At 46.0% G+C, this 23,408-nt stretch overlaps 2 protein-coding genes across 7 annotated transcripts; one reads left to right on the forward strand and one right to left on the reverse strand.

The window, feature by feature from the left end:
* The first annotated feature begins 63 nt into the window (after window positions 1-63).
* Window positions 64-8,344, forward strand: UCK1 (uridine-cytidine kinase 1). Of its 3 annotated transcripts, none has more exons than XR_774571.1 (8): window positions 64-159; window positions 411-570; window positions 1,457-1,553; window positions 1,683-1,825; window positions 1,927-2,021; window positions 3,135-3,183; window positions 3,596-3,861; window positions 8,258-8,344. XR_774571.1 is itself a non-coding variant. In XM_010570896.1 (7 exons), exons 1-7 carry the CDS (start codon window positions 73-75, stop codon window positions 3,781-3,783), a joined length of 819 nt encoding a protein of 272 aa, XP_010569198.1. In that variant the 5' UTR covers window positions 64-72; the 3' UTR covers window positions 3,784-3,956. The 3 variants fall into 3 exon arrangements, 1 of the variants encoding a protein (XP_010569198.1); XR_774572.1 differs by lacking the exon at window positions 8,258-8,344 and adding an exon at window positions 6,863-6,940; XM_010570896.1 differs by lacking the exon at window positions 8,258-8,344 and having other exon boundaries at window positions 3,596-3,956.
* Window positions 4,047-20,861, reverse strand: POMT1 (protein-O-mannosyltransferase 1). 4 transcript variants are annotated; one of them, XM_010570891.1, is made up of 21 exons: window positions 20,765-20,861; window positions 19,958-20,081; window positions 19,143-19,276; window positions 18,752-18,858; window positions 18,089-18,139; window positions 17,588-17,734; window positions 16,449-16,560; window positions 15,636-15,701; window positions 14,967-15,060; window positions 14,378-14,533; window positions 13,639-13,769; window positions 13,290-13,385; window positions 11,813-11,905; window positions 10,689-10,785; window positions 10,505-10,597; window positions 9,861-9,981; window positions 9,482-9,579; window positions 8,847-8,960; window positions 8,217-8,343; window positions 7,369-7,546; window positions 4,047-7,152 (listed from the first exon to the last, which is right to left on the reverse strand). In XM_010570891.1, the coding sequence occupies exons 2-21, from the start codon at window positions 20,045-20,047 to the stop codon at window positions 6,978-6,980; spliced, it is 2,280 nt and encodes a 759-aa protein (XP_010569193.1). In that variant the 5' UTR covers window positions 20,048-20,081; window positions 20,765-20,861; the 3' UTR covers window positions 4,047-6,977. The 4 variants fall into 4 exon arrangements, with proteins under 4 accessions (XP_010569193.1, XP_010569197.1, XP_010569194.1 ...); XM_010570895.1 differs by having other exon boundaries at window positions 19,372-20,081; XM_010570893.1 differs by having other exon boundaries at window positions 6,817-7,152; window positions 19,143-19,286.
* Window positions 20,862-23,408: the final 2,547 nt, after the last annotated feature.

Below are 23,408 nucleotides of genomic sequence, written 5' to 3' on the forward strand. Positions count from 1 at the left end.
GCCCCGTCACGTGTCCCCGCCGCCGCCGCCGGACTACACCTCCCGTCATCCCCCGCGGCAGCGCGTCCCGCCATGGCCTCCGCCGGCGGAGCCGAACCGGAGCGGCCGCACCCCAAACCTTTCCTCATCGGCGTCAGCGGCGGCACCGCCAGCGGCAAGGTGAGACACCGGCACCGCCACCGTCGGTTTTCTGACAGGGATCGGGCCCGCGGGGGAGCTGAGCGGTGTTCGCCGGTGCCGGCCTCAGCGTGCCGGGGCGGGCTCGGGCTTCCGTCCCGGGGGGGGGGCGGGGTGGGGTGGTGTGGTGATGTGTGGTGGGGGGGTGTCGGTCCCCGGCTGCCCCGCGGGGAAAGGCTGGGCTTGGGGTCCGTGGTCCCCCCACTCTGCCTGAGCCCCCCGTCCCCTCCCAGTCCACAGTGTGCGAGAAGATCATGGAGCTGCTGGGGCAGAACGAGGTGGACCGCCGGCAGCGGAAGGTGCTCATCCTCAGCCAGGACAGCTTCTACAAGGTGCTGACCGCCGAGCAGCAGGCCAAGGCGCTGAAGGGACAGTACAACTTCGACCACCCGGGTGAGGCTGCTGCTGGGGGGGCCCAAAGAAACCCTGGCTGCCTTTTTCCTCCCCCTTCCCGTCTGTAATGCGGTTGAGGTAGCGATTGGAGAGCAGCTGGGGTTTGCTACGAGGGCCTGTAGGAAATGAGAAGTGCCGGATAACAGAAATGCTCTTTTTCCCACCAAAACACCTGTTTGTCTTTCACGTGTCCGCGTTGCTGTCGCGAAAGCCACGCTGCTGCGGGTGGTGACTGCTGTTTTAGTGCATCCTTGCAGAGAGCCATGCTGGAGAGAGTTGGAGAGCGTCCCGGCTCGCACGCTGCTCCGTCTCCTCGTCCTCGGCTGTTGAGAGGCTCTGTGACAAAGCGCATCGTTCCCCAAATCCTTTCCTGATATTCTTTGTCCACACCCTCAGGACACCCTCTTTGTCCTGCTCAGGGAGTGCTATGGATTGCAAACGGGACAACGATCTGCCCTTGGCTGAAGTCTAGAGCCTGCTGTAGGCTAGCCAGCAAATGCTCTTGAAAAGCATTAAAGATGTCTGAGGTTTTCTAAATTACTCTTAGCTAACAGGCCAAGAGCTGCACAAAATTATACAATTACCAAGTGGTTTGGTAAAATCACACAATTCCTAGCTTCATATTCGGGTTCTTAATTTCTTGGTATTGTAGTTGCTTGTAAACAGCAAATTCTCTCTTCCTTATCTCCGTAACCAAGTATAGCAGTTCTAGCTTGGGCAGGGAGTGTTGGGTTGCTCCTGGTAGGAAAGAAAAAAGCTTAAGAAGTTCCTTTTTCCCTGGCACAAGACTAGGCAGAGAGCTTTTCCTTCGGGCCTAGAAAATCTGAGCTGAACATTTGCTATACCAGCATCTGAACATCCTTCTCTTTAAACCTTCCTCTCGCAGATGCTTTTGATAATGATCTGATGCATACAACCCTGAAAAATATTGTTGAGGGGAAAACTGTTGAGGTACCGACCTATGACTTCGTGACGCATTCTCGGTAGGTTTCAGTTTTGTGCAAAGTCTTGGGCTGTGTATGTGGGTGTCCCCAGCTGGGCCTGGGGACAGACCACCGGACTGCGGTGCGAGACCCATTGAACAACGTGCTCTGGGTGTTTTTTCCTGGCAGGCTGGCGGAGACAACGGTGGTCTATCCCGCTGACGTTGTTCTCTTTGAGGGGATCCTGGTTTTCTACAACCAAGACATTCGGGACATGTTCCACCTCCGGCTCTTTGTTGACACAGATTCTGACGTCCGGCTGTCCCGCAGAGGTACTAATGCTCTGCCGTCATGGGCAGCATCAGCCTGCTCGTGTTCCTTATCCATCCTTGGCCATGTGGTAAATCTCACAGAGTTTATCTTCCCGTCCCAGTTCTGCGAGATATGAAACGCGGGAGAGACCTTGAGCAGATCCTCACCCAGTACACCACGTTTGTCAAGCCTGCCTTTGAGGAGTTCTGCTTACCGGTACCAAATGTTTCACTAATTTGATTTGGGGGGGGGGGGCTTTGGGGAGGAAGAGAAGGAGCAGGGTCGCCTGGGGATTAGCTGCACTGTAGGTGCAGCAGTGGTGGCTTTTGATACTCGTATTTCATGAATCCAACCCTCTCCCCTCCGCCGTATCTATTTAACCATTACAAGCTGCTTGTTTAAGGAACTTAAATGGTTGGTTCTTTCTTCTTGCAAAGCACCGTGGAAATCCCTAGAGGCTGCACACATTTTCTCACTGCTTGCTGCCATGGCTATTTTAGCATAGGTCCCTTTGACTGAAACACTCCCACTCTGCATTTATTCTTGTGGGAAGAAAGAAGAGCTTGGTTTCCAGCAGACTCTCAACAGGGAACGCTGGTGAAAACCCAGGGCAGACCATTACAGCATCTGCTTGCTACACAGTATAATGTGGGGCCAATTTAGGTGCTCATGTAATCAAATTAATTTGCAAAAACCCCTTTGAGAACAAAATTTGGTATGTGGATTAAATAAGATGGAAAAGGCCAGCTCAGGCGCCTCTTGCTCTAGATCAAAGCAATTCTGGGATTGTAAAAGTGGTCATTAGAAATGCTGAATTAGCCAGCCTTTTTATAAGTAGCAGGGGGGAAAAAACCCAGGGGCTCTGTGGTGGCAGAGATCAATAAAATGTCATCAGAGGCAGGAAGGAATTTCACATGCGCGTTGGGTACCTTGGCTCTCGGTAGATATTTAGCAATGGCTTGTGAAATGCTGATTAGAACCAGCTCTTAGCAAACAGACCTCAGGCCCGAAGCAGGTGACCCATTGGAAGGCAGCATACTCTTCAGAAGTGTAAAAGCAAGTACTCCACGCTTGACCTCCTGCTTCTACTTTGCAATTCACTGCAAAGGGACAATCAGAACAATCCCTGACCTTAAATCCAGTGCACGTTAGCCAATATGACTTCTCAATTCGTTTAGGTGTGACCACGACCAAGAGCTTTAACTTGCAGCCCCAGAGCACAGAAACGCCTCTGTCTTTGCCCCCAGCTTTCTGGCGTTTGGTAGCTTCTTCCTAGAATAAAGCTGGCTTTTCCCATTAACAGTCTCCACCACTGTTACTGTTTTGCAGACAAAGAAGTATGCAGATGTGATCATCCCCCGGGGAGTTGACAACATGGGTAAAAGGGAGTTCGGTTCTCTGTCTGATTTCTCTGGGGAGACCACCTTTGGGGCTGGGAAGAGAGCAGGTGGCACACCACTGCCTGGTTTGCATCCTTCTAAGGAAAAGTGTTTTGCTGGAGGGCTGTAGGGGAGGGAGCTGCTCAGAGCCTGAATGGGATGACCAGCTGCTCAGCCTGAGGAGGGCTGGAAAAAGCAACGGGAGATTGGGGATGCAGAGCAGGACACTGGTGTTAAAGCTGGTTCTGCAGTTGCTGGTTTCTGCTGAGGTCTGACCTCGCTGCAGAGGGCAGGCGTAGTTTCATTTAAGGGCTTGTTAAAACTTGAGTTGAACAGGGCTGGATGCTCCACATTTTCTAGATAGCTCAGCCAAGAAAGCCTGCGTGTCCTTTATTTCCCGTTCCTCTGCAGTTGCTATAAACCTTATAGTGCAGCACATTCAAGACATCCTAAACGGAGACATCTGCAAGTGGCAGCGAGGGGCAATGAACGGACACGGTCGGACCTACAAGCGCCCATTCCCTGAACAAACGGAGAGCAGCAGCGTGCTAGCGGCCGGCAAACGCTCCCACCTGGAGTCCAGCAGCCGTCCGCACTGACCTGTCCACATCTGAAGGATTTGCCTCTGGTCCAGGCCAACACTGAAGACAACTTTGGGAAAGGACTTCAACAGAATGGTTGGTGAAGTACCCTTTAAATCATCCTAGCAGTGGAGGGGATACTGGTGTGAAACTTCTCCCAGAGGGGAGAGGAAGGAGTTGGCCTACTGCCCCCTCCCCTCCAAAACCCTTCCCTTTCCTCCCTGCCATGTCTGGAGTTACGATGTTACTTCATGAACTGGTTGAAGGCAGTGCTACTTGCCTTAATTTTCAAAATGAGATCTAATGCTAAAGTCTCCCCTGAAAATTAAGCACTACTAGGTGATTAGCAAGATACCCCATTTCCCTGATGATGATCTTCCTTAGCAGGAAAATTATCTGCCTGGTTTTTTTCAAAAGAAAAAAACAGTCTCTTTATCTAAGACTAGCTCACACCCTGTTAACAAGCAGGTGCAGTCCTTTTCACCTTGTTGGCACCTTGAGTTCTGGCATTGCTGTCCTGCTGGCCAGCCTCCTTTTTAGCCTGTAGTAGCATGTGGGGGCAGAAGGACTGACCTGTAGAGGAATCTCTCCCGAGATGGAGATGAAACAGAGACTGTCTGGGACAAATGGGAACTTGCAGTTCATCAGGGGGACAGGCCCAAGAAGTTGTGTGATTCTGGTTCCTAATTTATTCCTTTCTAAGCTTCCAAACCTTGCTACACTGTATGATTATTTTTTTGTACCCAAATAGTTTCCTTTACCCCAGTTAATGAATGTGTGAGCTCCAACTGGATTGAGTTGCTCATGGAAACAGAAACCTGACCTTGTCAGTATTAGTGTCTTTTAGGGCATTTCTGTACTGCTGGTTGCAAATTCTGCTGGGCAGAATTTGTCCACTTCCAGAGCTGGGTGGTAAGATCAGCAAGGGGGAAAGCTGTGAATTGCAAGACCCTCCTTCTGGTGGTACAAACAGCTCTGGACATGCTTCTACCCTCAGACAGGGTCAAAGCGCTTGCCTTGCGCTCGGGCGGTTTAAACTCAAGAATGTCTGGTTTTCTAAAGAGAGCAGACAAGAGGCTGCAAGTATAAACAGTGACATCCCAGTTTCTGTTGCTAACCCCAGATAAGTGGTACTGCAGCAACATGGAGTTTCTGGAAAAAAGATAATTCTGAAATGAAGTGCTGGTTGGGCCTTTGAAAATGTCCTTGTGGTATCCTTCTTCAGTCTGGACCTGTGGTGCAATTTTAACAAGGGGGGAGGGGGGGAAGTACTATTAAGAGGAACTTTTTCATATTTGCTAGTTTTCTAAAACCAAGGTCTGGCTGTGTTGCTTGTGGGTGTGTTACTTTGGCTAATAAACAAATGAACCAACAGTGAGCAGAAATGACCACTTTATGTAAAAGCTATTATTTGTGCTACTTGCACTACGCCAGCACAAAGGTACGGAAAGGAACACTTCTGGAGATGATCTTATACTCAACAGTTCTTTCTTCCCAGAATTGTTAGCTTTAGTTCTATAATGGCTGAAGCTTTATTGAGGGGGAAAAAAACCCCCGGCAAACCACTTTTTAAAAAAGAAAAATGCAGTCTGCACTGTCATCCCTATAGTCTTTTCAACACTGGAAATCGGTAAAGGTTTGTTAGTAGTGATCACCACAGTTCAGTGGTACATCTCTAATGCTGAGGAGAAAGCAGTTCATTTCCTAACTGCTGCTGGGTGCTGTTTAGCTCAGGGTGACAGACAGAGTATGAGCTACTGCACTGAAGCATTAGCTCTTGGGTCTGATTTAAGTAAGAGCAAAATAGTTGCTAAAACCTACTTTGAATGACTGTGGTGTTTGATCATACCTTCCTCTGGGGGCAGGGGAGCTCAAAGCAGCCTTGAATAGCATTTGTTAGAGCAGTAAGGAATGCTACAGTAAAAAGCACCCTGGCCTGTCTAGGACTGCTGTTCTTGGTCAGCTTTGAGCTGTACTGCAAGATGCTGCTGCAGCCACGTGGAGGAAAAAAAACCAACAAACCAAACGTGGCATAGGTACTATAAACTCTTGCTGAATATCTTTACAGAGCTACTATAAATTCCCCGCTGAGTGATCCCAGTCCTTCACTTGCACCTTCTCTTACCCTCTGAATTCCTCTGCTGGTGCAGGCCAGGGTATGGGCTGTTACCTACAATATTTTTACCCTGAAGCCAAGTGTACAAATTAGAGCAGGTTTCTTTGTCAGCACTGTCAGTTCTACCTTGCTCAGAGCTCCTCTTCCTACAAGATTTGAGGTGTAACCCTGCAGCCTGGTAAATAAAACACTGCCATTGCTAGTAACAGGCCACAGGCTTCATATGAATGTCCCAAGGCCAAAGGATTCTTCTGGCTTTGGCTGACTTCTTGGCCTGCCTGAAGCTTTGTTTTAGCTTGTTTAGCCATAACAGCAATTTTTTAATGTCTATTTGTTTTATTTTTGCTTAGCTTTGTAACAATTATGGTCATGCCAAATGATTATACATAGATAATAGTAACAACTCATTATTCTATGCAGAATGAACTATTTATAAACTTAGCTTAATACTGTAATGTAATGAAAGAGGGATGATAGCAGAGCATTGAAAGTGGGGGCAAATAACACATTGTTGAGGAATATAGTCATGGGAAGATGCTGAAGACCGCAGGGCCAATTACTGGTTGTTAAAGATGTGTAAGCTTTAGAACAAGGAAAACCCAGTTTTTAGGAGTAACAAAGAAAACGGAGAAAAGTATCTGTTATGCTGGAGAGTATCCATTTATAGGAACCTGTAATATGGAATTGCAGACCAAGGTGCTAGGAAACGTAAAATACCCCTGAGTGCAACGTAGTGCTAGAAGGTGGAAACCGTCAACATCACACTCCCAGGAAAGAGGAAGAATCCCTTGCAGCATGCTCTTCCCTGCAAAGGACCTAGGATGCTGTTGACTGAAGTCAGCAATGTTCAGAGCCTGAAGGATAGCGGAAGGGTCAATGTAACAGGGGTAGAAACTGGGAATTGTGCTCATAACAGCTATATTACTGTTGAGACCTTTTCTGTAACAGTATTCTTTTATTTTCTTTTCCTGTAATAATCAGATCTGGACTACTATCAATTATTTGATCAGACTGTTAAGATTTCAATTATACTAACAATAAATTCTTGGCTTTGCATAAAAGGCGTTTCCTTTGGCCTGTAACAAGATTGTAGTTGTCACTGTTTTCGGATAAGGATGTTCCAACTGTCCTTCCAGCGCAAGTCCTTGAGTTCAGTAACAGACAGCGAGGGTTCCCCATAGGTCACAGGGCGAAATGTGCAATAGACAAAGTAGACTGAAGAGAACCAGGCTACGATCAATGCACTGAACATGCTCTTGAGAAGCAGAGATCTGGGATGAGAGAAGGAAAGAGCAGTCAAGTTACATCAGCACTGGCCAAACACTTAATCCAAAAGGAAGACCTACATATGGCCTATTGTCTCTAAAGGCAAATGACAAAGTATGGCCACTGCTGGAAAAATCACTGCAGCCGCCTGCCAAGGTGACAAGCCTGGAAAAAAGAACTGTGTCACTTCTCTTGTCTATCTATCTGTTAAAACCAAATACCTGCAGAGATGATCACTCAGATGCTGTAATACGATGGGAATCAGGAGAATCTGGAATGTGACGGCAGGCAGGTAGTGGTACAGGAAAAGTGTTTTCTCCATCAGGAAGAAGGGCAGGTAATTCACAGCCCAGCCTCCAACACAGATCCCCCCGGCTGATACCCAGAGCTGCCATGCATCTGCAGGAGACAGGAGATACCTCAAAGCACAGTCCCTGGAAACCTAAAGTCTCTAGAAGGTTGCCTACTGTCACGGTTTGTTTTTTCCCCACTCTCTGCAGTTTGTGCTAATACAACCTTTAACTTAACCACACTCAACTGAGGGAAATGGTTACATTTTGTCAGGCTTTTATGAAGTATCCATCAAGACAGATTACTGCCAATATGAAGCAGCTTCACAGCGTGACAACAAAATGTACTGCCAGAAAGGTCAGCACAAAACTGCCTGGCCACATGGAGGAGACAGTACCTTGCTTAGAACGAACACATCTAAAATAAACCCCTCCCCACACAGCCAGTATCTACCTCCTTTAAATCATCACAAAAAGGCTCAGTAAAATCCAAATCTGGGGCCTGGACATTTCTTACATCCAAATATATACTATGCTGGCTACTATACTATCTCATGAGGTGGTGGTCATATTGCGATAACCATAATCAGGCTCTTCATGGGCTACTCTGAATGTTTGTGTGTCCCTAATAAAAATTTCAGGGTTGGGGGCAGGAAAAAATGCTAGCATAGTCAAACACATAGTTGCAAAATCGTGGCTTTGGGGCCATTAAAGTGTAGCTGGACAAGCGACCCTCCCTCCACCCCACCCTTGACACACACATACACAATGAATCAGACCTTCAGGCATGTCGTAAATCTTTCTCCTTCGGCGGATCAAGTACCACAGGGACAGACACGTGTAGACCAGAGCAGCAATGTTAGCTGAAGCCCAGGTGACAACATTCCCAAGGAGGTGGATCTGGGCCTGAAGGATAGAAGATGGTCTGAGCCAGAAGCAGGAACATGCTGCAGTTCTTTTAGGTAAGTTTAAGTATTACCTATGCATACTTACTAAATTAAAAGAAGTCAGAATGTGCCTGGCTAGTAACCTGATCTTTCCTGGAACAAAGCTAGTTGATAAACTTTGCTGCTTTAAGACTCTTTTGTAATGTAAGGCATTTAAAAGATGCTATTGGACATTAACTCATCTTCTAAATGGAATCAATAATGGAAACTATTCAACTGCAGTTTTCCTTTACAAAAAAAAAAAAAAGCAAGAAGACATTTAATTAAAAGCAACTACTGTCAAAGCTGTATCACATGCCAAAAAAAAACCCCAACCCTCAGGGAAAATAATATTCTTAATACAGGAAGAGTCCATCCTGAAGCAGCTCCTTGGCTGGAACTGCAGCTCTGCTCTCACTCACACCTGAACTCAAGTCTGCTTTCTTCACCAGGTTCATGTTTACTTCTACCTCTCGTACTTACACCAGAGGTTGGGTGGAGCCAGTAGGCAATATTTGTGTCCATTGTGATCCAGTCAAGAGCAGAGGAGCTGTACTTATGTTCTGTGTCTTCATTTTTTAATGTGAGTATTTTCCACTACGATAAAAGTAAACAGAAAGCTTTCAGAATTGGAACGATGAGTGGGATAGCAGGCGTGGGTGAACAGCTCCAGATGTAAGATGTTAAGTTCTTAACCTGGGAGTGGAGAAAGATTTTGCACATCTCCTACGGGATACTGATCAATACAATGATTTTATTGTGTTCTTATATAATGCACTTACTTTCCTTAGTGGATTTCTACAATGTTAGTAAGCGGCATCAACACTACTGACTGCATATACAACACATTACAGTTCAGTTTCAGACAGCTTCTGGGTGCCCAACTGATCTTCCTTCCCCTTCTTTTTTTACACAATCACTTCGGTATTCGTTGCTGAACAGTATAGGTCTCTAATGCCCTTCTAAGTGCATTCAGAAATATTTTTTTTCAGTGAGGAAGCCAAACTACTCTACCAGCAAGGAATAAACAATGAATCCTCAGGCTCACAGTTTGGAGAAATGCTCAGGTTCCTGCTCTGCAGCAGAAGGAAAGATGAAGGGAACACCGAGACACTCACCTGCAATTCTGTGAACTTTGCCATGAAGCTGAGGTTTTTACTTATGTCTATCTGTGTGGGAGAGTGGAGTTCCACTTCCCTCTCTTTTTGCTCTTGGCCTGGAAGAAAACAGCATAGCTCAGAAATAACCACATAACAGATAGAAAGCTAGAAAGGGGAGAGAGCACATATGATACAGCCCTGGCTCCTCACACTCCCGGGAGCCCGTCTCCAATATATAGTCCAACTGCAAGCGCATTCTAAGGGGATTTGTAAGGACTCTGACATTGTGATAGAGCCAGAGCCTGCTGAACACACATACACGCAACACCACCTTCCCATCAACATGAAGCCTCCCCCAGTCACAGAAATCTGCTTTGAGAATATGGCTGAAACGTACTTTTCCCATATCTGTGCTCTTCCACATTCCACACCATGCTCTGGTGGTAGCCTTTGGACAGCTTCTCTCCAACCACCTCCAGCTGCCGGTATCCCCACTCAGGTAAAGATGCTCCACTGAGCTGAAAGTGAAAGATGACTGTAAACTTACAGTCCTGCCAATCTGAATTTCAGGATGGAAGTTCCTAGGCCCTGCCTGAGCAGTGGATGACAGCAAGGGACTATTAGAAAGTATGTGAAGAGTCACCATGCAATAGTGTCTCAACAAATGCTACAGCCATAAAGCCTGTGATTCTGGCAAACTCTGTGAAGAGATCCTTAACTATTCCAGCCGCTGTCACATACTACACACAGATTCAGCATCAATTTCTGAGGCTGTATCTAAACCCCAGTTGTGTACAGTGGTCACAACCTCCTGAGAAGCAGGACAGCTGTGCATGCTGAAAAGGAATGAAGCACGAGTATGACTACCCGAAACACATGCTGCTCTTTTATCACATTGAGCAAGTTTATTGTTTCATTTTATTTACCAATTTGGTTGTTTTAGTGGTTTAGGTATTTTGGAGCAGAGAGATTAGTAGTTTATGAGATTACAAGAACTGCATAAAGAAAAAGCTATAGGCAAATAAACATAAATCCACTTGCCTTTAGCACTGCAGAGGTGTTCACATGAACAAACCTCACTTCTGACAGAATTGTCTTCCACACGTCTGTGTCAGACTCCCGATTTACAATTTCCTACAAGAGAAAGATGTCTTTTGATCGTCATGTTGTCTCAGCTGTTTCTGCTGGAACATGATGAGCTCCTCCCTTCCTTTTGACCACTCACCACTCTCCAGAGGTTCTGTGCTGGCATGGAGATGTTATAATCAATATAGCAGGAAACTTCTTGGGAGTGGGGACTAAGAGGGGCGGCAACATCATGCCTAGAAGACAAGTAAAGTAAGATCCTCCAACACCATTTCCCAAATTAGTATAAAAAGCAAACCCATAAAGGTATTGAACTGTCTTACACCAGATTCAGTAATAAAGCAAAAAGTAACTCATTTATACAGATTGCACTGTTTACTCTGAAAGAGAACACTCCCCACTACCAAGAGCTGCCAGGAACAGGCTCAGAGGAAGCCAATACAGATGCCTGCTATGCCAGGCTGAAGAACAAGCACTGATTGTGACAAACAGAGATGCTGTTCACTGGGGTTCCCAATAATGAACAAATTAGGTTTGGAAGGCACATAGCAAAAAACCAAGCTCAGAACAACCCCCTTCCTAATCTGAGTGATATTCAAGTACATGCAGACACCCTTTGGGAAGCAGTCAGGAGGCAATTTCATACTGCAGTCTTTGCAAAACAGGCAAGAATCTGTGGCAATCAGCCACAGCACACCGGATTCTCCACCACAACTTCCTAACTTCCAGAGCACATCCTTCACACAGGAGTATGCTGTCAAAGTCAGTGGAGTTGACCTTGGGTTAACAGTCACACAAAATACTAAGTATCTGCATCTGCCTGGAGCAGAGGCAGTGAAGGGGCAAGGATGAAGACTCACCAAGGGGACTATATATTTAGGAATCTACAGAACTACCATGAAATGTGAACATGGGTGAAACCACCACTAGCCCCTCTAAAGGCCGCTAGTAGAGAAGACCAGAAACAGCTAGCAGCCACTGAACAGTTTGTGATTAGTATCAAATCCCACTGCCAAGTCAACTGCAGAAAAAAAAATAAGCATACAGCACCCTTTCTCTGGGCCACGGGGATGGCTTATGTAACAAACCACATGAGGTCCCTCCTAGCCCCACTGTTTTAAGAATCCATGAGTAACAGGCAGCTTATGGCATATCTGAATGCAAGGGTCACTGCGCTTCAACCCCAGAATAGTTATTCTGAGAGACAACAAAGCAGAATGAGCCAGCAGGCTTGGCAGAGCAGAGGATGAGGAAAGGACTTACGTGTTGAGGTACCGAGTCGTGATGCCATGGACCAGCTGCACGATGTGTCCGTGCCTGACAGGACGAGGTGGGTTACTCACCACCAGCTGCTGCCTGGCGGAGTGACACCCAAGAGGAAGTGGTTACATTCTTCTTTATATGTAATGCAACCTTGTCATGACCAAACTGCTAGGTCAAGAAGCTGCAGGCAGGGACAGACATTTCGCCAGTAAGATGAGAAATTAAAGCAATCTATAGATTGTACCAGAATGGAAACAAAGCTCACCAAGGCAAAGGTGAGTTAAGGGCAGAATGACTCAGAGGATTGGTAATGGGATACCGACACCCCAGCAGTGAGGTCAGTGGTCTGAATCCAGGTCAGTCAGGAGCGAGTTCAGATTATTCCCACCACACAGCTGTTTGGTGGCTTCTGTGAAATGAGTAAGTGCTTCAGTGATGTCTGACAGGTGTTCGTGTTACAACTGATGTCACTTTTGGCAGAATTATAAGAGAGATCAATGGCTACCTCCACCATGAAGACCAAACTCTCGTCTTGCTTCTAGACAGGGCGAAGGCGTGCTTTGGCAAGGGGGAACACTGCAGTTCGCCTGACTGCTGCCTGTACTTTCCTGTTCTACAGAAGGACTTCACATCCCCCAGGGCTCATAGGAGTCTTGGGTTTGAAGAATTTTAAGAAGATGCTGGGTTTCTGTGGTTCTGGTAGAGCCCCTGCTTGACAGGTTTGCACTATGGACAAACTTTCCCAATGTGGATATAACTTACAATGGCACACAGTCCCTCTGGTAGGACTCTCTATACAGTTCCCAGAGCAACATAAGAAACCTACAAAAGCAACTTTTTGATCAGTATGAAACGGTATTACACAAGGGCTTTTACTGGCAAAACTACAAGAACAAAGAGTCCTGCTCTCCACTGACAGTTACAATGGCAAAACACTTCAGCACAAACCAGGCCTCTCAGGCACAGGCACCCACTTGGAATTCCTCCCAGTGTGGCAGATTCTACAGTTCATCCCACACTTTAAATACAAAGAAATACTCACTCTGCAAAAGTGATTTCTACTCTCTTCTGAGACTCATTCAAGTTTGAAAAACTCATCAAGGCACTCTAATGCCATGGCTCACACACTTCAAAAAGCAAAACTTCCCTTTCATGCAAAGCACCTGAAAAGTTCCCACCAGTCTCATGAGTCTTTAAAGTTCCCCTTGTGCACAGCACAGCCCACGTTCTGGCAGGAGCAGTTCAGAGAGAATTTCAGAGTCTTCAATAATGCTTTTACCATATTGAGGAGGACTGTGCAAAGAGCCATCCTTATCAACTCTGCAGCTGAAATTACTTGCTCAGGATCACACATGGCCTCTACGCCCATAAGCAGAGAATAGTTATATCCAATCCAAGCTATGCCCTGGTTAGGTTTTGGAAGCATATAGAAGCTATGCTTACAGCAGCTTGGCATTTAAGTGTCCTGCATACTCACATTCCTGGATCTTTGACAATCCACCAGTTGTTCACATCCTTGAAGGGATAGCAGGTCACCTGCTGTTGATGGGAACTACCTCGTCCATTCTCATACCTGTACAGAGGGTTAAAAAACCCCACAGATGTGTAACAGTACATTTCTGTGCTCAACAGAGTCACAGCAATACAAACCAGCACCAGATCACTGGCTCCATTCCTACAGAGCACAGAGAATCTGTACATCTGCAGTGTGCTCTGAAGGATTAATGAAGAGATTGCCAGGACCCAAACTGAGCTACTTGGACTGGCAGGTGAAGAACCAGAGCATACTTTTATCCTAACAATACAGACCCAACCAGACTCCTCACCTGATGGGGTAAGTATTCGTGTGAGAATGGAGCCAACACTGCATGGGCTTGCCCAACACGTTCCGCAGAGTAATCTGAGAGCCGTAGGCCACCTCTAAGGGCTGACCCTGAGTGATTCGAGCCAGCCCACCCTGAGAAGCATAATGACAGGATAAGTGGAAAGAAGAAGAAACAACCCAGAGGCTGTTTAAATTCTATTAAGAGTCACCTGTCACTTTAACATAGCAGTATCTTAGCACAATGCTGTCTCATTTGGTTCTATCTACAAAAATCAAGTCTGGCAGCACCATACTCAGCAGATGTAAATACACCAGCATCTGAAAGACTACAGGGTCTTAGGGAATATCCCTAAAGCCATGCTGCTCTAAAAGACAGACTAAGCACTCTTCTACAGAAAATCACACTGTCATCCTGTAGTCTACAACATCATCACTTAAGAGGTCAGTCTGTGTCTACTTATGCAGAGTTTCCTGTAAGAAGGGACAAATCTTCAGCAGAAGAGTGAACACATTGTTCTTGGTTCACTGGGAAAAGCTTTTCATCTGTCATTAGGACTTCAGTCATTATTGCTTCTTCTTAAAACAGTACTACAGCAGCAAAGCAGTTAAATGACATAAAAGGAACAAATATGCAGGATCAAAGGAACAAGACTGCACACCTTTCTTCTAACAGTGAACACAAGACAGATTTCCCCCTCTTCTCCCCTAATAAACTAGTTTCATGACCACATTTCCTTTACCTCTAAGCTGGCTTGGAAAGCACTTGTCATAATCTGGTCATGAGGCCCAGAGCGATACAGCAAAGTCAAGTGAACATAGAAGAAGGACAGGTACATTGCCACTGGGATGACGATGAGGGCCAGTCCCCTAGCTAGAAAATGGCACATCAAGGAAACCTAGAAGAACACAGAGAACTCACTGGTTTCATGCTCCAGACATTAAAAATATTAAAAATACTAAAATACCAGTGCACTTGGCTTGTTTTGTTTCTTAAGTTTCCCCAACCACCCTCTTTCAGCTATAACTTCATGGACAGCTGGGTAACTTCCACTGAGGATGTGAACTGCAGCTAGCAGGAGGTATGTGAAGCAATATTCGTTTTGAGCGGCAAATTACCAAGACATGGATAAGAGCAGAAAAGCCAGTCACACACCCAGCAACTGAGCTGGGAAACTGTTCTATGACAGGAGGGTTTGCAGACTATGGCAAGGAATTTTAGTACAAAACCCAGCTACAGACAGCACTGTTATCTGTGGGCTTGCAAGGCTCCTGACTGGCTCCTGTACTGAAAAGTTACACGTAATACATTTTGTGTGTTGTGCTACCTACATTTGACAAGTTTTGGTCACCTATCATGTGCCAGAAGTGGAGTCCTGCGATGGCCAAGAGCAGCATAAAGGTAAACAGGCCCATGTATTTCACTCTGAGAAAAAAGTGCATAAAAAATGAACACGGTTAAAAACTACACAACTACCTAATACAAGACATAAACATTCAAACTTTCTCTTGAACAGCATGCATTAACGTCCAACGACTTAAATCCATGACAAGTTTGGTACAACCACATATATAAACCTCAAGGCTTTGACACCAGAAGGTATCATTTGTTTGCCAATTACATTAAATAACTGCAGTGACAGAGAACCTTCTTGATAACAGGTTGGCAGATCACAAAGCACGGAGTCCCTAAATTCAGACTTACTGAAGCTTGAGGCAACTAGAAAGGAGGGGTGAAATGCAGATGCTAATTTATAACATAAAGCCATCTCTTAGAAATACATTTTCTTCCTCCCAGGACAGTATCCGCTAATGCCTGGTATTGCCCACTGTGAATTGACATCTTCTCTATAGAAACAATCTAACTCATTAAAAAGTCATGGACATGTCTGCTCAGAACAGCACCAACAATCAGTCTTGAAAATCCAAAGCCTCACTGATAGCTCAGATGGCAGGCAGGAAAGTGAGCTTACTAAACCAGAGTAAGACGTCATCACTTACCCAACTGCACAAGAACAAGCTACTCCAGTCAACAGAAGCCAAAACCACCAGCTTCCAGAGAAGGAACTTAAATAAAAGGACAAAGGAAAGGATGTTATGGTGAGATCTGGGCACCTTCTTAGGATCCTGAATGTAGGTAATTTAACTTCAAAAAAACTTGCAGGACTCCACTATTCCTTACCCCATTCAGAGGTACCTCATTCTGAACCTCCCATGCCACCAACTCTCAGCCCTGACCTACAGGGTGTTGTTAAACGTACTTCTCTGTATCCTGAAAAGCAAAACTGAACGCTACCTGCCTCCTGATACCACAGATAAAAGCAATGTATTAAATCATTTGCTGGGCTCAGTTTAAAGATAATTTTACTTTACGAAAGATTACTTTATCCTCTGCAAGGATCAGAGAACATGTGAAGTCACAAGAAAAGAGAAAAGAGCCAAAGATCTCCAAATTCAGTGCCTGTAAACAGTAACAAAGGAGCATTAAGTGACCTGTTGTCATCAGTGTTTCTCTGCACAGAAGGAAACCTTCCAATAAAAAATCTGGGTTGGCAAAGGAGTGCTCCCAAGGGATTTTATTTTTATTGTAAAATAAAAAGACAACCTTGCTACCAGTTAAAACAGTCTTTAACACCTCTCAGAAAAGAAAACTTCTGGGGCAGGCATAGGAGAGGTCAAAGCACTGGATTTTACAGACAGATGAAGTGAGCTGCAGAACAGTGAAGTGACTTACAGAAAAAAAACACATAGCCTGTGACAAAAAAAGAGTCACCACAAGAATATCCAAAAGGATGGGAGACAATCCAGCTTTACCTGTGCCTTTGCAAATTGTAGAACTTCAGGTAGGACAAAACTGCAAGTAGGATGAAAAAAATCAATACTGATTCCAGGAGCATGAACCTTGACTGAGTGATCAAAGAGTTCTCTGTTGGAAAAGAGAGAGACACAAAATTAGAGAACCTTATCTATAGGCAAGTGCTACCTCAGACAATCGCATCATTATCCAACAGAAGGACCTGCCCATTTAAAGACAGCCAGTTCACTTGCAATCTTACTGGCTGTAATAGGGAGGTGTTGGGTTTAAAGGGACAAAAACCTTCCAGCAGGAGCAAAGTACATGGCCGTAACTGTCTCCAAGGACAAAGAGGTGGGCAAGTAGTAAAGTCTGGCAGGAGGCAGATAAAGGTGCTGTGCCTGCCTACAAAGGCAATGAAAATCACTGCTGGGAAATGCAGGAAGGTGGTTCTCAAGGCAAACAGTGAAGGCAGTGACCCCAGCAGGCAATGAGCATGATGACAAATCTTCAAGAAAGGGAGCTGCAATGAGCTGCTTTGTGCAGGGTTCCCTGAGCCAGAATCAGAGCAGCCGGTAGCTAGGACAGGTTTCTCTTATCAGACTGCTGAAGGGCTGTTGAGAGGCTCTTTCCGTTTCAGGCAGCTGCCAGCAGACCCTCAGAGAAAAAAAACAACTGAGTTATACACACCAGAACAGTGTCAAATCATGGTGCTAAGGACGCAGACTGGTTTGCTGCAGTTTGGAGATGAAGAAATTCGATGAGCTCTGACTGTAAGTAGGGTCGTCCTGCTGTTGAAAACCAGTATGTTGTAACTCACCCTATAAACCTCTGACGAACAGAGTACAGGCCTCCTTGGATGCAAGAAACATGGTTTTCTGTGAGGCTGTTGAGGCTGTCCACTTTGCTTAACAATGAAATGAACAAGTACAAAGCCTCAACCTAGAATGGCAGCCTGCTGCAGAACGTGAGGATAGAGGGGATCGCAGAGGCTCAGCAGAGACTGATACAGGCCAGGGCTGAAAGTGGGCTCCGACATGTTGTTTGAGTTCTGTGGCGAGATGCTACTCCAGCCTTTTATGCAGCCTAAAAATTCACAAGGGGGAAAGGGACCCTTCTCCCCCTTTATGAAGAAGGGGGCCCAAGGGAATAATCTTACCTAAGAGAACCAGAAGAGCAGCTCCAAGTGCAGCACAGTGGGAGAACTGCAGTTCTACCAAAATCTGGTATGCTAAAGGCACACAGAGAGCACCAGCCAGTGCTGGCAGCAGTCGCAAGGACCAAACAGGAACATTCATGCTATATTCTGAAATAGGAGACAACAGTGATGCACAAATTTGGAAACTATTAATTGCAGAGAAGATGGATCAATACAAAATTCCTTATGACTACAGCAAGTTGTTAAATCTAACTCCTACTCTTACTAATTTATTGTCCATCTTGTACTGCTTAAAATGGTCTAACTGATTTAAAAAATCTGTGCTATGGAATCACAGTGCCTTAAACTTCTGTTAGAGACCTGCAGAAGACTTTACTTAAGAGGCAAAGTGAAGGTGTCAGATAAAGCGTTATTTCCACTAGTCAGGCAAAAGAAATCTGTCAGCCACCGAAATACTGCTTGTTTTCTCAAAAGACTGAGACTGTTAAAATCAGCTCTTACCAGCTCCAATCCTGTTCCATAAGAAGTTTCCATCAAATCCTCCTAAGTAACCTACAACATAACATAAGCAACAATTCAAAATTTCCAGTCTCAAAACAAGCATAAAAACTGGTGCTAAATTGGTCCTGGAACCATTTCCCAAGCACATAGCTTTTCCATGCATGAAAGCCCTCTTTCCCAAAAGGGTCCTCTTTCGTACTGTTTTGCCTGCAGCAGTGCTTGATAATGTGCAGAGGCACAAAGAATATAAATTGGCAACAACAGATTCTCAGTGACAAAGTTACACGTATATTTAATCTCTCCTTCCCATACAGACACTTTTATGTTGTGTATATCTCAGCTACAGAAAGACACCCAGGCCTGAAAGCCTCCTTGTTGCCTACTATTTCTAGTCACTAGCAGTTCTAATCTTACCTTTCTCTTTATCCAAAGGATTGGATAACAATGAGGTAATGGATACATGGCTCCATCACCTCCCCAGTACTCATGCAACAGCCCCCTAACAATACTAAATAAGAAATCCTAATTCTCTCTACATCAGACTCTCTCAGCTGCCTTGTGTTCTTCCCCAGAGACAGGATCTGACAACTCGTTTCTAACCAGCACTTTGCTCTTCCACAGCAACAGGCAATAGACACTTCCCAATTTCAGGAGATGGCCTACCTCCCAAAGCTAGCAGCATATGGCCAAAAGGTGGGCCGCTGTCATCCACGAAGAAGATCCTCTTCATGTAGAGTGAGACGAATTGGCCATAATAAACTTCATCAAAACTGAAACACAAGAGGCAGAAATATGTCAAATCTAACTGCAGGCTACAGGGATACTAAGAAAGAAAACACTGATTTGTTGGCAGAAAGCTAAGAATACAGTGAAGCACAGTGGCTTTGCCCCTTTACCTTCCTCTCAGGAGTTTCTATTAGGGTAACACCATGACCATATTTACAGAGGCTGACATCAGGCAAGCTGTGCCCTTCCGCTCCTGCATTCTTACTCACAAATGTTTAAAAAAAAAAAGTCTGCGTCATTCAAGTAGAAAATAAACTATTCTACTCACACTACAGCCCGTGGATAGGAAAGCCCCCAAAGACGGCTTATTAATCCCATCACAGTCAATGCCACGAGGTTCATATTTATCTCTGCAGTAACCACAACCGGCTTCTTCAGAAATCCCAACATCCTGTCAAAGGTCTGTCCAAACCTCCGAGAGAAACAGAGGAGAGCAGCAGTCACCCTTTCGCTCACAGCTAGCTAAAGATCATTTGACCGAAAGCATGCACCACTACTTTCTGCTACTAGCAGCTCATGGTAATTGATCTTCCAAAGTTCTCCTGCCTTCCACATTTATGTGTTTTCTGCTGTATCTACTGGAGTAACTGTAAAAATGAAGTTACTAAGCTAACACAGTTAACTTTTCATCTGCCCTGCTTCTACATGAGTATGGTTCTCTGTCATCAATAGTAAGCTAGAAACTTTGCTTACTCTTACACTAGTTCTGGAGAAACACAATAGCTTAATTCAAGCCTATATTCCGCTTTGTGCTAAGCAAACCTCCCAGCCCAAATTCCAATGCTAGTGATAGGCAAACCACATGCTCAGGCACCAGGCTACTCAGATAGCTTTAAGAAAAAAAAAAAAAAGTTACTTCCTCGCAAACTGAGCACATTTCTTGGCAGGGGCAGAGGGCAGAACCCACAAACATCCTCTATCTTAAAAAGCTGGCTATTAGAGCACAGGTGTAGGTAGGTGCTGTAGGGCTCTAGCACAGCCTAGGGGGGAGCGCTGCAGAAAGCAGGACTGAACTCTACTGTAGGCAGAACTGCTAAAAGCTAGGTCAGAAAATAGCAGGGAATCAGTGTTGTATCTCCTCACCTCAATACAGCTGAAAGTTACCGGAATAAATCCATCTGCATGGCTTTGATCAGGGGAGAACAAAGCAAGATGTGAGCACATCACCACCATCAAGTGCGGTGCCACCCTCCTTGTTTCTCACTACCTACAAAACACAAGCGCTGCGTTTAACAGGCTTTTTAAGGAGCCCCTTGCAAAGCTGTGCTCTCCACCGGCACTGGGGACACCACACCACTGCCCCACCTGCAGGACCCAGGACAAGGGCAGGCCATCACATTGCCTTGCAGGCCCTGCAACCCCAAAGAGCACCCTGATGGAGGGGATCCTGCTTCTCCCTGAGGTACAGGCAGGCCTTAAACCCTGGGGCAGGAGTGCAGCACTACCTCCCCCGCCAGACCTCATACACCTCCTCAGGGAACCATTAAGCCCTCTACCAGGCTTTGCATCCCCTTCCGTGAGCCTTATGAGAGGGTGGTCGGACCACTAACCCCCCCCCCAGGCCCTGTTCCCCCCTTTGAGCTCTCTGGGGGGGCAGCAGGACCACTGACCCCACACCCAGGCCTCTCACCCTTGAGGCTTGTGGGGTCTACAGGACCCACCAGCCACCCTGTACCCCCCCCCCTTCAGGATTTTTGGGGGCAGCACGGGACCACTAACCTGCCGCCAGGCCTCCCCCCCTCCCCTCGAGGCTTATGGCAGCAGTAGGCCCACCAGCCACCCCCCCCACCAGGCCTCGCAACCCCCTCCCCGCACCTTGAGCCTCGGGGCGGGGGGGGCAGCCCCACTAACCCCGCCATCAGGCCTCGCTCCACCCCCCGTGAGCCTTACGGAGGTGAGGGGGGCCGCAGGACGACCACCAGTCCCCCCCGTGCCCCGGGGGAGGCGGCGGGACCAGGACCCCCCGGCCCTGAGGAGATGGCAGTCCCCCCGCTCACCGGAGGGGGGGGGGCGTGGCGGGACCACCCCGCGCTCCACCCCCTGCCTCGCGGCGCCGGATGTGGCGTCAGACGCACGCAGCGCCGTGAGGAAGGGGAAAGGGAAGAGCCCCGTCGTGTTGCCACGGCAACGGCGGCGTGTGGCGACCGGTCCGCGGCCCGCCCCGCCATGGCGGCCGTCAGAGCCCCATCCTCATCGCCAGACACTCCTCCACCCGGCTCCGGGCCAGGACCCCAGCGCCACCCTCGGCCTGCCAGCTACCGCGGCCGAGGGGGCAGGAGCACCCCAGATGCTGTGTCCCCGCCGTAGCATGGTCACCCACATCGGCGCCGTGGCCACCGTCATGCGAGAAAAAAAAGTAAAATAGATACACAGGTCTTTAACGAAAAGAACCAGACAAGGGACTTGGGAATTTGAGAAAAGCATAATCTGCTTTATTTTTTTTTTTTTATTTAAATAAGGAGAATTCTTTCATATGGAAAGAGCTAATACAATCACATATTTGAAAGGAGAAACAATAGGTACTGAAACAAGGAAAAAGGGCAATAAAGAGTGTGCTGCAACTGGCCTGGTGATTCCGTGATTCGAGTTCCGGTCCAAGTAAAAGTTTCCAAAAAATATAAACAGGTTGCATGTTACACAATTATCCATCGTCTGCCCTTTCAAATATCTGGTCTACATGAAAAGACAAAGAGAGGAAAGGCCAAAAAAAATTTACTATACAGGTCATGAGGTTAAAAGCTTTAAGGAGTACAATATCCCCTTGAGAAACAACAAATGCAATTTATACAGAACCAGAGGAAGGATTCCAGCTAAGGACAACGCCTTGAGACATGCTAAAGGGTGAGCGCCTCTCTGCTGCTGCTGTGATTCCCAGGGGAACGGTCAAGGTTGTGGCTGTAGACATCTTGAGGAGTGGGGAAGAGCCATTAAACCCAAGGGGGGTGTCTATGGCCACTAGGAAAATCTGGTGGTCTTTGGATTGAAACAAACAAACCAACCAAAACAAAACAAAACCAAAACCAAACAAACAAAAAAAGGAGTTGGACTGCTGCTGCCTCTTCACAGTCAGCAGTTCCACTGCTCCGGCAAAATGCACCTTTTCTGTCGATGGGCCACAACTAAGTATCCTGATGCCTATTGTAGATTAATTCTTATTCACAAATGCATCTTTCTTACAAGGAAACTGGGCTGCTGTACCTCAGAAATAACCCATGCTACAAGGAATTAACCTGTGCTTAACCAGCCAGAAGCAAAACAGAAGGTTAACAAAATGCAACAGAACAAGATCTTGGCATGCAGTGGTGCTTGCTTGAAAGTGAATATAGTAGCCTGCCAAAAGGTGAGACGTAGCAAAAATGCTAGGCTCATTTCTTAATATATATATATCCATAAATACACAGGAACCACAGGGCAGCTTGTAGCTTTGCAGCATTCTTGCAAGGAAACTGTTAAATGGAGTGCCTCTGCATGAACACAAACACGTATGGGAGTTCAATGGGCTGCAAACACATTCAGAGTTACTGACGACTGTACAGCTGTCACATGGCATAGCCAGGAGTGAATTATGGAAGATCAACAATAATACCTGTTGCACTGGTGACTGTGCTGCTTCCACTTGTCATTGAAAAATATACTGGCACACTTTTTTTTTTCTTCCTTTTTTTCCTCCTTAATTTCAATTTATTTAATTTTTTTTTTCTTTTTTTTTTTTAAATTAAGAGCTAAAAGCAAGCTGAACTGGAGAGGAAAGCAGCACTGAATGCAGCTGGTAGGCCATGAATCACTGCATCTAAGAGAACTAATTACTACACAAAGTGCTTCAGACCTTCAGCTGAACAAAAAGCAGCAAAGTCAGCCTCTGAATATTTCTGCTTCACCCATTGTTGCTGAAAACATGGATTCCACCTCTCCCTCCCACTGCACCTTTCCAAGCAGAAGGAGCCTGCAATTTGGTAGCTGATTTCCAGTCAAAGCAAAAGCAACTCACAAAGGAATAAATCATTAGGGCCTGAACCTTCAGCAGTGGAGACGGCAAGCAGAAGTATTCCCCTATAAACCATATCCATGTTCTATACATCTCCATTCTCCTCTTCCCCAAGCTGAATTTGTATCAGCGTACCAGCACCCTTGGCATTTCTGCACCTTGAGGATCAGAGGCTTTCCTTTTGACTCAAGAGCACCATAAACTGCACTAACCTTGTACTAGCTTTAAACAAACAAACAAAAATATATGCGAAAGAAGGATATTGCACTGTAGAAATTTGGGCTCTAAAACTGCTTTCCATCACACAAAACTCCATTAAGTGAAAGAGAGTCTTGCCAACTGCAGCTGACAGTCACGCAAAGGTGAGGAATGGAATGAAGCTTACATGCATTTCTTGGCCTTTCCTGCACAGAATAATTCAGACATAATATATAAATAGAGCAGTGAAACAATTACTTTTTCACCTAGACCTACAACATCAAATACGTATAAATAAATTCTAGTGTTTTATTCTGTTGGGGGAAGGAATGGAGAGGTTAAAAGAGAAAG

Source organism: Haliaeetus leucocephalus, unplaced genomic scaffold (genome assembly GCF_000737465.1).
Source record: "Haliaeetus leucocephalus isolate CR32 unplaced genomic scaffold, Haliaeetus_leucocephalus-4.0 Scaffold306, whole genome shotgun sequence".
NCBI classification, from domain to species: domain Eukaryota; kingdom Metazoa; phylum Chordata; class Aves; order Accipitriformes; family Accipitridae; genus Haliaeetus; species Haliaeetus leucocephalus.

Excerpts from the sequence above, each read along its gene's own strand:
- UCK1 (XM_010570896.1), top strand. The coding sequence starts at position 73 with ATGGCCTCCGCCGGCGGAGCCGAACCGGAGCGGCCGCACCCCAAACCT. Across the intron at positions 571-1,456 it reads GTACAACTTCGACCACCCGG|ATGCTTTTGATAATGATCTG; the intron begins GTGAGGCTGCTG and ends TTCCTCTCGCAG. Across the intron at positions 1,826-1,926 it reads CGTCCGGCTGTCCCGCAGAG|TTCTGCGAGATATGAAACGC; the intron begins GTACTAATGCTC and ends TTCCCGTCCCAG.
- POMT1 (XM_010570891.1), bottom strand. The coding sequence starts at position 20,047 with ATGGTGGTGATGTGCTCACATCTTGCTTTGTTCTCCCCTGATCAAAGC. Across the intron at positions 18,140-18,751 it reads TATGCTGCTAGCTTTGGGAG|GTTACTTAGGAGGATTTGAT; the intron begins GTAGGCCATCTC and ends GTTATGTTGTAG. Across the intron at positions 15,702-16,448 it reads TACAATTTGCAAAGGCACAG|TTCCTTCTCTGGAAGCTGGT; the intron begins GTAAAGCTGGAT and ends CTTTTATTTAAG.